Source organism: Bactrocera neohumeralis, chromosome 2 (genome assembly GCF_024586455.1).
Source record: "Bactrocera neohumeralis isolate Rockhampton chromosome 2, APGP_CSIRO_Bneo_wtdbg2-racon-allhic-juicebox.fasta_v2, whole genome shotgun sequence".
Classification (NCBI taxonomy): Eukaryota; Metazoa; Arthropoda; class Insecta; order Diptera; family Tephritidae; genus Bactrocera; species Bactrocera neohumeralis.
In genome coordinates this window covers 23,219,770-23,236,018 of record NC_065919.1, presented here as the reverse complement: position 1 = coordinate 23,236,018, position 16,249 = coordinate 23,219,770, and the positions used below count along the sequence as shown (strand labels likewise).

The window sequence follows — 16,249 nt, the reverse complement described above, 5'->3', positions numbered from 1 at the left end:
ACAAAAATTTAATAATAATTTAATTTAATTTAAAGAATTTATAATTTTTTTTTTAATTTGGATGAACTTTTCATTAATTAATTTAATTAAAATAATTGAAAAAATTTTTTAAACGTTTCACTAAGAAGGAATTAATGATTTTTAAAATTATGTTACATTGCAATTAAAAGTTACAGCAATTAAAATTTTTTTATGTATTTTGTACGTATATACACCTAGTCGATCGGGCTGGAGTTCAAAAAATAATTATTAACATATTTTTGTGTTTGTTTCGCTTTATGTGATCTTTCTAATAGTTTGTTGCTGTATGCCACAATTGATTTTCGTTTTGTCCATTATCTAAATTAATTTCAGAATTTACGCTTTCGATCTGTTGCCTGTCGTCAACAAATACCTTTTTATATTGTTTATGTTTTTTATTTTTTTTTGTCTTATTTTTACAAAGTTAATTTACATACATTTATGGCTATGTGAAATGAAAAAGCGTTTGCAAACAAATCGTGCTTTGTGTAGTTATTTGTTTTGCCACGTGACACGTGTATGTGCCTCAAGGGCATATCGTGTTAGTGCTTATGCTAAAATTAATTTACATATGCACTTAAAGTTAGAAAAAAATACATATATTTTTTTAATTTTGGTGATTAACTCGGTAATTACACTGCTTTTTGCTGGCAATTTTATGTTAATTTGTTTTTTTTTTTGTTTTAATCTTAAGGTGTGTACACACATATTTTATTACTTATACATACAATTATGTAGACATAAGCACATTCAGTCGTTGAATTTAAAAATTTTGCACTTATTTCAATTATTGCTATACTTTATGTGAACTCAAACACAAAGAAAGAAAGTAAATAAATTTACAAAAAAATTTAAATTAAATGACACTAATTATAAAACTTTTTCTGCAGCGCGTTTTTTTCATTGCGCTTGCATATTTTATGCAAAAATTTTATTATAATTAGCATAACGGGATCTTCATATTTGCCTACCGTGTTAGAGGGAAGGAGCGTAGTGTCTGTAATATGCAATACACTTTCTCTCTCTCTCGCTCTCTCACCTACATTATCTTACTCATGCCACTACGCGCTCACTCGCCACATCCAACAGCGCTCAATTAGTCGGCATACTATTGTGACTAACTGTAACTGGTCTGCATTTTTAACTAATTACTTTTGCTCTTATTTTTATTTATACTTAAGAACTAATTTATTCGTCGTTTTACACTTGCGTCTTCGGTAGAAAAAAATGTGGCATTTGTTGATGATTGTTCAACTACAACAATTGTTTGTTTTGTTTGTGGTTTTATTTCATATACCTAATCATACATACACATACTGAATACATACCTATAAACTCGTTTAGTTTTGTAGTTACTCTTCAGCTGTTTAGTAAACATTTATCATACGCTAAATTAGTTAGTTAATTAGTAACGTGATTTTTAGCTCTTTGTGTTATTACCTATTAATTTTTGTTTAATAATATTTTTGTTTAATATTATTTGTGTGTTTATTAATTTTAAACATACCTGGATGGCTGAGTGAGCTTTGTTTTTGCAAATATACTCTACCATATGCAGCGTGTTAGGCTCAAGTGTTACACTTTACAAACAGTTAAGCTTGCGCTCTTGAGTGAAACTTACTTTACTTGCTCTCACTCTCTTCTCTCTCAATCGTATGTATATGTATACGCTTGCTTAAGTATGCATATACATATCAACTGATTTTCCCTTCCTTTCGCCTTCTCTACACACTCCTTCTGTTTTCTATTTTAATTTACTAATTCTCAACTACTTTATGGCAACAATTTTATTTTGATCAATTGCTCTCCAACAACACGCGCTGTAGTATTCTCCGTAACAATTTCATTGCGCAAAATTACCTTAAGTCGCTCATAACCAACGCCACGCCCATCGAATGCAACACTGTCCTCGCTTACGTTTTGCTCATCTGCTGCTTTAACAACTAGTATTTTCAATTGCGTTTTAGCATTTTTATTTAGTTTGTTTTGTTTTAGGACGTTAGACGCGTCATCGTTATTAACTACTTCGGCTATGTTATCGGTTTTATTAAACTCTTCACTTGTTATTTGTTCAGCTTGTTGATCGTGTATTGGGTATTTATCATTAGTTATGTTAACATTTTTTACTATTTCGTCGTCTTGTTGTCCTTCGCCAGCACCAATAAAATTTTGTAAAATACGTTCGACCATTGCAATGGCATCGTTGTATTATCCGCGATCGTCATCGCGTGCGGCGAAGAGGGTTCGCATCGAGCTGGTGATTAAGTTCCACCAGCCCGCTGCGAACCCAAGCGGTCGCTATAAGCTATTCTCACTGCCCATTTTTAGCAGTTCGAACTTCTTCTTAGCGATTTTGGAATATAAAATATCGATCGGTTGTGATTGATCGTACAAACTGGGCGCTTGCAGGATAATCAGCGCTGTGCCGACCACACATGCAATCGCGAAGATCCACAGGAATAGACGATCCAATACCATGGCAACATATTTCCAATCTTCTTCCACCTGTAAAGAGAATTCAAGATAATCTATGTTAATTACATTGTTTAACAGTTGTTACTAATTCTATTTCTTAAGCCATTTGTCAATTGTTCTCTCGAAGTTTTTTGTCTGAAATAAGGAAATATGTATATTATTCGTTTTTCGTTCAGAAATCATTCACTTCGTGTGCGGAATTGTTGTGAAAGGCTTATGGTGATTCAATTTCATCACAAACGCAACCCTACGAGTGGTACAAAACCTTCAAAGAGGATCGAGAGATCGTTGAAGACATGTCTCGTTCTGGAATATTAAAACAGTGAAGGATATGGTGCTTGAAAATTGTCAGACAAATGTTGAAGAGATGGCAAGAGATCTCGACATCTCTCGCAAGTCCGCTCAAATAATTTTGGTGTATATGTTGGGTATGAAACGGGTTTTTGCTCGACTTGTCCCGACAAAGCTGACTTTATGGCAAAAAAAGTACCGTAAGCACGTCTCTTAGGACATACGTGATCTTGCGAATTTCGAAGATAAAACAAAATTTCTTTGAAGAAGCTGAAGGCCATCCCAAAAAGATCTTAAAAAAAGCGTTTCGACAGCGAGTTCAAAGCCTGTAAAAGACACTACAGTGGTCTGGCAGTCTGAAACAAGAGTTGATTGAGAGTTTCCGACAGAATGCTCCCCTCCAACCTTGCCCTTGAGTTTCGAGCTTTACTTGAAAAAGCTCACTCTCGGAGGTATATGTGCGAAGAAAATGCCGCTAGGAGTAGTTTCCACGGCGCATTTATCAGAAATGCAGTTGTCGTGGTAAAGGAGTTCGAAGTGTCCCTCTCTGGAACATTTACAAGTTGTTATTAATGAGACTTAAATATTATAACTAAAAGTAACCGTATATTTTTTCGAGCTCCCAAATTCCAATTATTAGGGGCTTCGTGCCTACGCCTGACTTATTACCAAAATATCAATCCATTAACGAGATGCCTTAATGAAATGAAACTGGCATCTTTTCTTTGATTATAATATGGTCTACATATATACAGTAATACTCAGTGTAACGAACCAATTTACTCGATCACTATAGCATATAGCTGCCCTGGAAACCGATCGATTCAAATCAGTTGTTGTATGAGAATTTATATGCACTTGGAACAAGTTTCTACAGTTTCTTAATTTTTTTCCCTACCTTAAATAGCCTAAAAAAAATTTCCTCAAAATTTTAGACCCTAATATTAACATTAAGGACTGGACCAGGGCATGTAAAAATTTTCCATTTAAAATACACGACATTCGTGATTTTTTATCTTTAAATTTCTATAGCTCAGACGCATTTTATGGCAACGCTTTGACTTTAGACACATATTCCACAGAATTAAACACGCTACAAAATTGCCTACTTCGACAAAGTCGAAACTCACACCGGCGAGGTAGTACGGGCCTTTAAACCTGATTTTTCCACGAATTTCGCATTTTGTTTGTATATATCTCGTAAACGACAAGAGCTATAGAAAAAATGTAAACGACAAACTGGTAGGAAATTATTTGCCACAAAAAAGTTTCGAGGTCAAAATCGCTAACATTAAAACTTCTAGAAATATTCGGCTTTTTAAGTAAGGTTTTATAGAATTTTTATAGATGTTATGTATTAAAAAAACTCCATATTTTCGAACACCCGGCTGACTTTACTTCATATGATTGGTGATTTTGATTTGAAATTTAGCGGATTTAAACATAATCACAAAGTTTATCCTAATCAAAATATTTTAAATATCCTACTTATTTACTTTTAACTCTGCTTTAATTGACCTTTTTTGCTCAAAATAATAGAAAAAATCGTAATTCCATTTAAAAGCTCTCATGAGTTGCAATATATGCTACATGAATTATCGGAATTTACAAACTCAGTTATTGGTTTTAAGTACAACATTCTTTAATTAAAATTGGCACATTGTCAATGAAGTAATTAAAAATCAATTTAACGACGTCTATTTAAATTAGTTGGAATTTCTGTAAAGCCAAAACTTTCAAAAATATGGCAGCCTCGAAGCGTTCCACTTAGTGATCATGGCAACGAAAACAACCAATTGACAATTGAATAACTGCTGAAATGAAATCGCTCATTAAAGGTTGGCTTTTAACAATGCAATTATAACTGTTATGAAGCTGCGGTTTTCTGTTTATAGATATGTGTGCTGTATGCAAACTCTGCTGCTCAAAGTTTTCAGTTTTCACTGCTGCTGCCAGTTTAAACCGTCCTTGCTCTAATTTTCCAATAATTTATAGTTACGTAAGCAAACGAGTGTTTGTATATGTAGTGCTGTCGGGAGGAAACTAGTTGAATATGAAGTGGGATTTAGTATGAGCTTTCAAAGTTCATTTTAATACGCAATCGACGATTTTAATGAGCTTTTACAGAGCTTTTAGTTAATAAAATCTGAGTGTACTTAAGATTTTATACTGATTATGGAGTGGGGATTGATTTTGACCAATGCGTGATTATTTCAAACTCTAAATCCAAAGAAGAATACAAACAAAGACTAGGAACATGCTAACCATGTAATTCTTTAGATTTTAGAGATTTGTGATAGGATTGCCCTCAGGAATAGTTTTATTACAGTACTAGTTAGAAATAAGATTTCCAATGCTGTGCCGACAGCAATGTATGTAACTAAGTTGGGTTAGGTTAAGAGGACGATCTTAACAGGAATTTCACATGAGCGCAGGACCGGGTGGTATCTAAAACAATATACTCTTGTATAATAGATCATAAAACCGATAAAAAAGCGCTTTGAACATATCAAAATTTGTTGAGACGAATCAGATAATATCAGATTGGGCTTCTGGTTCGCCGAAGGTAAAACTACCGAGATGTTTCAATCTTAGTTTTGTAAAAGCTGGATAAAGAAGAAGAAAGAATCCTTACAACTTTTACAACTAGCGTTCGACAAGATTTTTAGCCTGACCACATGAATGCCTAATGAACAGTGTCCGGTATGAAACCCTACGATCGCGACAAGATGAACTTTGTTAAGGGGAAGTATTTCAGTAGATCTCCTGCATTTTTCTTTTGGCCAAAAGTTTCTTTTAGTCGCAGAGGAGCGTTTTCTCAATACACGCGGGCTCTATTCACTGGACCAATAGAGCTCGCAAGACAAAAAAAGGCAACCAACTCGTTCCCATTCGGGTGTGAGCGAAACAAGCATGCCCTCTCTGGCTAGCTCCTCGGCTTTGCAGATGGCAGCGAAACCGCTATGAGCAGTCACGCAAACGAGCCTGCTGACGAAGTAACTTGATGCTATTTTTAGCGAGGGCAGATACCTCCTTATTAGCTTTGAACGCAGAATTAGCGAGCTCAGCGCTGGTATTGCTGCGCTCTTATAGGAGTGAAAGCACAACTCCCTGAAATAGATTGCATTTCGTAGCAGAATGAATGAGCTGATATCTCGAAATTCCAACTGCAAGTCAGAAATTTCTGAAATATTAATAATATTGGTAATATAATATTTCCCAAAGGCTGCTGTTCTCGAATGATCTTAGGTAGGGTCTATAAATGGCGGATGTCGCAAAGTTTGAACTATCCTTAGAACGCATACTCTTTTTTCTACCACATGATATACATATATGTATATTGCTGAACTAATCTCAGCCCTAAATCCACCATTGCTACACTACTTCGAAACTAATTGGCTTACCAACCGGGTGTATTTTCATTGAATGTTGCTAATGCACAGGCGAATTCAGAAATATGTGGGTGCGCATGCAGGCCAAGCGAGTTAAGTGCCTTTGAAGCGTTCGCCTGCCATTTGCCACATGCCATGCAATGTAAATGCAGCCACTTGCAGTTTTCATATTTGTAAATCAGCAGCGATGACATGCCAAAAGAGGCAAAGCAAATCACGCAGATAGACAGTCGACGCGAACCACAGGCGAGGTGAGCGCAGTGGCAACCCAAGTGGGGGGCGTTTATCAATTTGACAGCGGTGACGGCAGAAATTCGATTTGAGCCAGCTTTGCCGCAATCATCAATAATGCCAATGATGAGGACGATGACGATGACGATGATGCAAGCGGCAGCTGGCAGTTGTGCAGCAGCCGCAACAACGACTAAGCAGCCGTAATGTTGATAGTTGAAGGTTTCCTTTTTTCGAGTCGTTTCAAAATTCAACGGCAGCTACTGGCATTGGCGTTGCATCAGCTGTCAATGCTTGGCACACTGATGACGTGCAAACACACACAGCTGACGGTGGTTAATGCAGCGCTGTTCGGCAGCTTCGGGAGCATCGGCAATGGGCTGCTCGTGCAGCGGGGCGTATGAGTAACATATTTGCACAGTTGGCTTCTGTAGCAAGCACATAATTACATAGTATGTATATGTGTATATTTGCTTGTATAGATGTGTATGTAAGCGCTGTTACTACGCTATCAATGTGCAGATTTCTCATAAAAAGCCACCTTAATTTGCACTCCAATGCAATTTGTGAGTTTAGCGTTGATTAGAGGGCGAAACGCATATACGTTCATATACTATAGCCTTACCAAAGTGCACACTTGTATAGTGAAGCAGTCGGTGTTTATGTACATATGTCAAACGGAATATGTGTGCAATAAAATTATATCTGTAAGTAGAATGCTGTGGCTTATCAAAGAGAAATAGAAGTAATACAAGTTTCAGAAAGCTACTAAAGGCATTGGGTGTGGCAGCTTTTAAAGCTAAATGCCATGCGCTTCAATGTATTTAATGGAATACTGTTTAATTTTCTTATATTCAGTGATAAGTTCAATGAAAAACAAAAAAAAAAAACAGTTACTTTCGGTTGCACCGAAACTATAATAGCATGCACAGGTTCAAATTTTCTTACAAGAACTTGATATTGATCGGTCAGTTTGTGAGGCAGCTATACGATATAGTAGTTTGATCCGAACAATTTCTTCAGAGAAGGTATTGTTTCTTTGGAGAATAATCCATGTCAAAGATCATGGAGATATCTCGCCGAGTAAAGAAGTTACCCAAACGAGAAATTGAGTTTGATTACTCAGGATGTATGGCAGCTGTATGCTAGAGTAATCCGATTTGAACAATTTCTTCGGAGATTGTATTGTTGTTCTGGAGCATAATCCATGTCTTATTTTGTAGAAATATCTTGAAAAACAAAAAAGAGTTTCATACAAGCGCTTGATTACGATTGCTCAGTTTGTATGGTAGCTATATGCTATAGTAGTCCGATATTGGCGGTTCCAACAAATAATCAGCTTCTTGGGGTTGAAAGAACGTATGAAAAATTTCAGTTTGTTATCTCAAAAACTGTGTAACTGGTGTGCGTATATACAGACAGGTAGACAAGGTTCAACGGATGGACGCAACTTAGCGCGTGACGCTGTCTTAGCGAATTAATTGCCGACAGGCCGAGGTCAAAGCGTCCCCTGATATCTACAGATTTGACTCCACTAGCCTTCGGACTACCGACGATTAAGTACTAATGTCATCGACCATGTCATTCGCCATATCAAAGGTGCATGGATTCATAGATTTTAGAAAATTTTTTGTTTTGGTGAAAGAAATATGTATTGAAAGGGGGTTTCTTCAATATAATTGCTTTGTGTGACTACGTATGAATGGTCAAGCGGCATCGCCGGTAACTGTCATGCCGATGAGGTTGCTAAGGGCACTTTTCCTCCAATTCCATCCTATTAGAGGCGAATTGATTTTCCGATACCTTCTTGAATTCTGGCGTTAGATCTATGGACATAAAGTGAGCTCCCCAAGCGCTGGTCAACAATCAGAACTTATTCCACTGCGATATCCTTCAGAACCCGAGTGAACAGTAAGAGCTTATAAGTACTAGCTCTTAGCAAAGTAAATCTCGCTGCAATTCTAGGTGTTCCGCCTGGACACTGTGCAATGGGTTTACACGCGGTGCGGCTATATAGTTTGTCAGACGCTCTTTGCTTAAGCTGTATGGAGTAAGCCGACTTTATGGACTGAGATTAAAATATCTCGGAAGACACATCTTTAGAGAACCTAGCGAAGTGGCTAGGATTGATATTAACCACCTTAATAAATTTGTAGTAAGCTCAAAACCCTTTGTTTATCTATGCGGATCTGGTGATTGACTTTAAGGAGTTTATGGGTAATATAAAGGACGAATATCAGTCCAAGAGGGATGCATCGATTTTGAATGAACCTTACTACCCAACTTAACCTAACTTAATGCTGCTTTGCCTGAGAGCTTGGAAAGACCCGCAGCTCTTGCTGATTCTAATCTTTTTCCTCTGCTCGGACTGATGATTCGCTACTATGCTTCCTTAAGAAACTTAAAAGGTTTATATAAAGATATTCACTGAAGTACGTTAGAGGTTCGCACTGATTCTACATAAGTCCAGGATTCGATTCCTGATCCGATCAATTCCGAAAGTTTCGTTTTTAGGTTCGAGCTTAACTAAACTTGTCGATTTTTCAAACAGCACTTCAGATCAATAACATACATAATTGTATGCTTTCTGCAAAATCGTCTAGTATAAAATTAAAACGGAATTTCCTAAAAAGTGCCAGTAGGACGAGTTGGGACAAGGGTTGGCTTACGCAAACTTAGTGAAGCTCTACGAGAAATAATGCTAGAAGGAAAGTTTGGGAAGCCCCTTTCATCGTGATATTGTTTGTACACATTAAAGGTTCTTCTCAAATATTTCTTCGTAAAGGCCTTACTTCATATGTAGGGTTATTGTCCGCTTATGTGTAACTTTGAATCTGAAAAGTAATATAATATTTAATTCTTTATTTACAGTTTGTACGCATATACGATGACTGCATGAGAACTGAATTGCATTTCCGTTATGAGAATGTGGCGCGAAAGGAGTGCATATTACAAGCAAGTGTACGATAATAGCAATGCGGCGAAGTGCGTTGCGAACTAGTTGAAACTTCAATGTTGATGACAAATGACAATGGTCAATGCTTCTTTAAAGAATATGTAAAAAAGCTCTACTTTAACTTACGCTCTCAAATTTATCCTTGTTTTTCACATGTTGCGCTATAAATCGCGAGCCCTCGATTGTCTTCTCCATTTCGCGCATGTACGGCTTGTCGAAGGTCGGACTCAGGTCGGCATGACAACAGCCGGGACTGATATCCCCATTGCCCGATGGACTGAAGAGGTCATCATCGGCGCCGGGCAGTGGCAGTGCTGAGGGTAGGGGCGGATCACCAAAACAGGGCGCTATGCCGCCCGCTGCAGCCAAGTCGAAACGATGTGAGGCAGGAAGTGCTGCAATGAAATTAAGTGTAAGAGATAAGTATATATATATATATTTTAAATACAATATAGAAATGTAAAAGCAAATTTAAAGTCATAGCTATACCTAAATAATTGTTGTAATTAGAGAAGTTCACAACTGATGAATTTATAAATATAAAAAGATGGAGTCCCCGTCGTGAGATTTTCTTCCCAAAAATATTAAGTAAACTTATATTTGTATGTATACATATACAACAGCAATAACTGCTTGGACATTTGTGTTTATATTTATTTGGGGCGTCATGGTCAATGTTCGTTTATTTCAACCTCAAAATGGAGCCAATGCGTTCGCTACATATTGAAGTTTTTTTAGGCCGTTAGAAGGGCTTAAAAGGCTTGCGCACCATTTAGGGACCACCATTCTACGTGATTGGTGTACACACTAAACCATTCCCCCTTCTCCCCTTGAATTTTCCCTAGGCCCGGGACCGCTTTCACATTACTTCAGGGAAAGTTTTCCAATGTGGACCTATTGCAGGTGAGTTTCTGCTCACTATCCCAGCTATCGAATGCCTACAGCTTTGTAGACAACACCTTCTATTGTCTCGTCTCCGATTTTTCGGGTTGTGAAAATCTGCGTCCATGTCTATGAATTGACTTTTGGAAATCTTTGTAAATCTCTAATAGTGAATCTACCATTTTTTACTCATACTTAACAATGAATATGATGGGATTTCCAGCAGGGGTTATGAAAGGAAAGGGAGAATGAACTGTTTTAGATGTAAATACGATAACGGTCTCTGGCCCGTTAAAGACTTCAATGAAAACAAATAAAATTTGGTTATCGAGATCAGCTCACCACCTATACAACAGTACAGTTTAATAACAGAATAAAGACATAGATCAACCTGGTAAAAAAAGAACATCAAATCTAAAGGTATAGTATAAAGTTGGCAACGAAGTTAGTAACACCTAGACTTCGGATATCCTATAAAATATATATTTAAGTGATCAGCACAATGAGCGATTTAGTCATATGTGTCTGTTTGTTAGATAGATAATTAAATGAGGATTGCACTGCGACCTAGGGTCTGTTGTGCCCTCTCCTAACTCACAACATCTCAACTAGTTCCAGTTAATTGACGAGTTCCAATATACTGCTAGGTGCTATTGAGGCGATGTGATCCCTATTTGGAAACATGTTGGGAGATTGATTACATATTTAAACCTTTTGACATTGTAACCATTCATTAGCAACTTTGCATGGCGTATGCCTGGGAGTGGTTGCCAATGTCTCTCCCTACCCATTGTTTCATCATTACAGAGCAGCTCCTTTATGGTGTGGGGACCAACCGCTATTAAAGGTTTCGGTCCTACCATATTGGCGGGTGTTTGTTACGGGTCTTTCAATTGAGACGCTACAAAAGTAGATCGATAGAGACAGCAAACGACGTCATATTTTCCCCGATCTTTTGATATTTCTCTTTAGTAAGGTTTGCCATTTTATCGTGGAATGATATACCCTCCAACAGCGAGTCGGAATTACTAAAATTTACCGAAATTCGGAGTCAGTGACCTCAACTTTAAGAGCGTTACGTCCAATTTATGGTCGTCTTAATCGTCCTGTCACAATATATGGTTCCAACAGGACCGCGCCACAAGCAACACAGCGAATGTCACAATCGATTTATTGAAAACCAAGTTTGGAGAACGTGTTATCTCACGAAATGGCCCAGTCAATTGGCCGCCCCGGTTTAGCGGTTTGACACCGTTAGACTATTTTCTGTGGAGCTATCTCAATGGTATGGTCTATGCCAACAAACCAGCGACGATTGATGAGCTTCGTGCGAATATGGAACGTGAAATTGCAGCAATATCGGCCGATTTATGCTTGCAAACGGTCAAAAATTGGGTTCAGCGTCTGGATTTCTGCAAGCGTGCCCGTATTGGTCATGCAAAAGAAATAGACTTCCATACGCAATAGCATTGAATGTATTTTAACAGGAATAAATAATTTCATTGATATATCCAACCGTTTTTGTTTTAGCTTTTGTAGCGCTCTTATTGGAAAACACGTTATATATGTGAACAAACTAGTAATTTTTCGAGATATCGATCTGAAACTTTACAAACGTTCTTCTCTTTTGTTTAGTTGTAAGAACCTCCGATAACGTACCACTATAGCATATAGCTGCCATACAAACTCAACGATCGGAATCAAGTGCTTCTATGGAATCTTTTGTTAAATGAAGGGTATATAGCTTCGAGAATGTGAAGAATACTGAAGAATACTGAAAAATGAGGAAATAATAGTAAAATTGAAGAAAAGCATTTAAAGGAGCCTTTCTTTCGTCATCGTCATTGCAAGAACTAAGCTGGTTAGTAACCGCTGATTACGAAACCCACAACTTTTGCAACATACTGTGTACCAAAGAATCAATAAGTGAGATTTTAAACGTGATACACGCAGCTAAGATATGTTATCCTAGAAATCCTAGCACATCCCTTCCCAAAATCTCTTCTCAGTGGAAGACGCAGTATTTCTTCATACTAAAGAATTTTTTCAAAGTCTAAAGCAAATAACGCGCATACCTCTTCCACATTTCGCGAAATGCGCATTCTTCGCTCTACGCAACCAATTAGAAAGACCCAAGAGTATTCCGATGCTGGCATATTACAGTATTAAGATTGCTGTGCAACATGACTGCGCCGCGGCTATGTCAAATTGAAGCTGTCGAGGTATTAAAGTAGAATCAAAACACTTTCCCAGCAAACATGCTGGTGCGCACCGAAGGCGAAGTAACGTGAGCACGCAGCACGAAGAAGCATGGGACGGAGCAAATATAATGCTGCCAAACGCGTTTGTTATGTGGGAGCTTTCGAAAATAAAAAAACAAAAAAAACACGCGGAATGGAAAACGCATTGCAGTAGCCCTTCGAATTACTTGGAAGCACGATGTGCATGCTGAGCTGCTGCGTGGCGCGGTTGAGCACACGAGTTGGTGTGCAAACCAAGTGAATTGAAAATTTTACAATTTTCTAACGAAAAAACGGTGATTTCAGACAACAACAGCAAAAAGTGGAGAAGAAAAGCAATCTAGGTGCTATTAAAGGCTAAGACAAGGCACAGCGCGTAATGGCAACTAAAATTGCGCTGAATGAAATAAAGCAGCTGAAATTGGAAAAATACTCACAGTGCCTTGCAATGTGGCTGGAAATGTAAAACTTTAGCGCTGCGTGCGATTTGCTATGATTTATTTGCACTGCAAGTGTGAGAATGCTTTACGAGCTGTTTGCAGCAGTGCAAGTGCGTGTGGGCACGAAGAGTAGGAAATGTTCTGTCATGTCAAATATAAAACGGAAATTTCACTGGAATGTTGCATGTAAAGTTACGCACATATTTGCTTTGGAGGAATGTGCGTGCATTGGAATTGCATTAGTTGTAAAATAAAAAAAAAAATAGCTATGTATATGTATCTGAGATTCATCAACCTTCGATGTACGATTCAGTGTTTCAATTCTAATCTGATTATGTAAATGGTTCTTAAATCAACCAAACATAATAATTTGTAATCGACTAACTTTTTCATGTGGTATAGATGTCATACAGTAGTGATAAAAAACCTCCCTAGAGAACGGACAACCGTAAGGGTAGAGTAAAGATATTCCTTAAATACAACTAAGGTAAAAAAAAATCTTAGCCATTCCAGTGTATTATGGTTGAATAATTTTTTCTCTTTAAAATCATATCATATCATGTAATCTTCAGGGACTTCATGCATTCGTTCGCTGTCCCGCGGTTCACTTGATACTAGTTATATTTGGTAGATTCATGTCTCTCAGAGGTATGAAGCATGTAACTCTGTTTGATTACCCTACATTAAAAGCACCCTATCTGCCGAACACTACCGTCAAGACAAACTCGTTCGAATGTTGAAATGTTTTTTTAAATCTATAGAGAATCAAATGCCAATCACCCAGCGAATTGCTGCTGGGCTGCCTCTGTTTGATTACAACCTATTTATTGAAATGATTATGAAGTCTACGGTTTTCACAGGAAGAACGTCTCTAGTCTGAGAGTTGTTTGAATAATTTCTGATCTGATCTTAAAATGTTAATATGGAGATTAAATAAACCTGAAGAATATGCTGCGTTGTATTATTTCACCGTTTTAGCTATTGATTTTTCTTTGAAAATAGTAATTTGTGACGCCAAATTTTTAACCAAACCGAAGAGATTTACTACGGTTACTAAAATTGCTCTAAGCTTGCCTGTACTAACGATTTTCAGTGCTATTCATTTAGATTAATCAAGAAGATTATGCTGCTGTCTTCTCTATAGGACTGAGTAAGTTACAACTAAATAGGAGTGACGTAGTTTTGACAGCTCGTGGCGGCCATGTTTGTTTACGGATTTGTATAAAATTTTGTCAATGTATTCAGTTGGGCTTGCCATTTCATTATGTTGCGGTTTTCTCCTCAGTTGAGGTCCATTAGACAAAATTGCCGCCATTGGGATGAGTCAAATGCTTTTATGGTTTAGAAAACGTTAATTTCGAGAAATAGCCCAGTCAAATGGTCGCCAAGATAATGCGATTGAGGTTAGGTTAGATGGTTGATCTAGATAGATCGCACGTAGACTGCTATATGTAGTACTTTGTGAAGCCAAACATGCGATTCAATGCCTCTAGAATAATTTCTCTGGCGGTATTTTAATTATAATTTGTAAAGTAGTTTTAAGCTCTTGCTGAAAATCTAATTGTTTTCAAGATCTTAATAGTATTAGTATATTAACGTTAGTTAAATTACCATACTTACTAAACATTTCAATCCTGAATACAGTGAATAATACAAACATTTGACACTTTTTTGAAACATCTCAGTTCATTAATGTACCTAGAGTACATTTGATTGCAGATGTCTGTCTGTTTTAATGTGTGTAACATTTTTTTAAAGGATATATGAATTTTGAAAGAAATTTCCTCAGGTATGTTAAAATAATTTTTATTAAATGTTGAAAATACTATATAATAACGAATTTTAGGATTCTATATTTTTCACCGATTAGTGAAAATTTAATCTATTGTCATCTGATGGTCGTCAATGTGTATGGCTAACGGTGCCTCCTCTCCGACTACATTGTGTGGGATGTGGGTGCAGTGTAAGCAAATGCCGTCGGTTACCTTGTTTCCATCAAAGGCATTATGATGAAACCCTAAGCGTCTATAGTGATTTCAAAGCCGCTTGGCTGTCTGTATACCATATACAATAATATTCTTTGTTGTGAGCAAACTTCTTGTCAGAACAAGAAGGCTTTCTTTAATTGCTGTGAACTATGCTTGGAAGACACTGCAGTAGTCTGGCAGACGGAAGACACTTTTAGTATTTAATTTTTTGAAAAGACTCCACCTCCCACTCGATTATCTAGTTTGCATCCTTCGATATATAAGCTGCGTTCCAATGTAAACAGGACTTTTTAAATCTGGCGCCTCCTGGTGGCGCCATCTATATGTCGACTTGGTGCTATGTTTATCCATTGTCTATTGAGATATGATGACATTTAATGTATTGGAAGTGAAGTTATTGCGTTTTAAGTGTCAGTATGTATGTTTGTGTTGTCGGTGTGAAAATGAGCTTCGAACAAAGAGCCAACATTAAATTTTGTTTTGAAATTGTTAAAACTTTTACCGAAACGTTGCAATTGATGAAACAAGTTTATGGCGATGATTGTCTATCCTGTAGCAGAGTGCACGAGTGGTTTCAACGTTTTCAAAGTGGTCGTGAGGACATAAATGACGATCAACATGTGGGCCAATCAAAATCCGCGATCACCGGAAATTCCATCGAAACTGTGTGTGAATGCATCAAAAATCGCCGAAGAAATCATCATTGAAATTCATGGAAATGGAATTGAACATCTCCAAAACATCGATTTATCGCATTTTGACCGAACATTTAGGCTTACGAAAGGTGTGTGCACGGTTTGTTCCTCACAATTTGAGTGACGAACAAAACTTGCTCAGAATCCAACATTCGATGGACATCATTAAAGAGGTCAAGAGGACGAAAACTTCCTTTACAACATTGTGACTGGTGACGAAACGTGGTGTTTCCAATATGATCCCGAAACGAAACGCCAGAGTGCTGAATAGAAGGCACCGGACGAGGCGAAACCCAAAAAATCGCGCATGGAGAAGTCAAAAGTGAAGACAATGCTGATTTGTTTTTATGATTCCAAATGTATTGTCCACACCCGGGCAAAACGTTAATGCGATATTCTACCTTGGAGTTTTGAAGCGTTTGGCGACGTGTTCGGTCCGAATATCGCGAAGATGAAAGTTGGCGTTTCTTGCACGATAATGCGCCGTCCCATCGATATTTGACCAAAAATCACATTTGAACCATTTACCACTCCCCGTATTCACCTGATATGGCACCGTGCGACTTCTTCCTTTTCGGAAAAATGCATTTGCCCATGAAACGAAAGCGTTATGCAGACGTAGAGGCCATTCAAAAGGC

General features: G+C 37.5%; 1 protein-coding gene across 1 annotated transcript in view; it reads right to left on the bottom strand.

Moving 5' to 3' along the window:
• Nucleotides 1–2,300: 2,300 nt before the first annotated feature.
• LOC126768107 (acetylcholine receptor subunit alpha-like 1) overlaps nt 2,301–16,249 on the bottom strand; it is a 294,729-nt gene continuing 280,780 nt past the window's right edge. Inside the window, exons 8-9 of the mRNA XM_050486001.1 lie at nt 9,493–9,761; nt 2,301–2,526 (exon numbers count right to left, since the gene is read on the bottom strand). Coding sequence (XP_050341958.1) covers nt 2,320–2,526; nt 9,493–9,761 — 476 coding nt within the window. The 3' untranslated portion in view covers nt 2,301–2,319. The remainder of the gene's footprint in view (nt 2,527–9,492; nt 9,762–16,249) is intronic.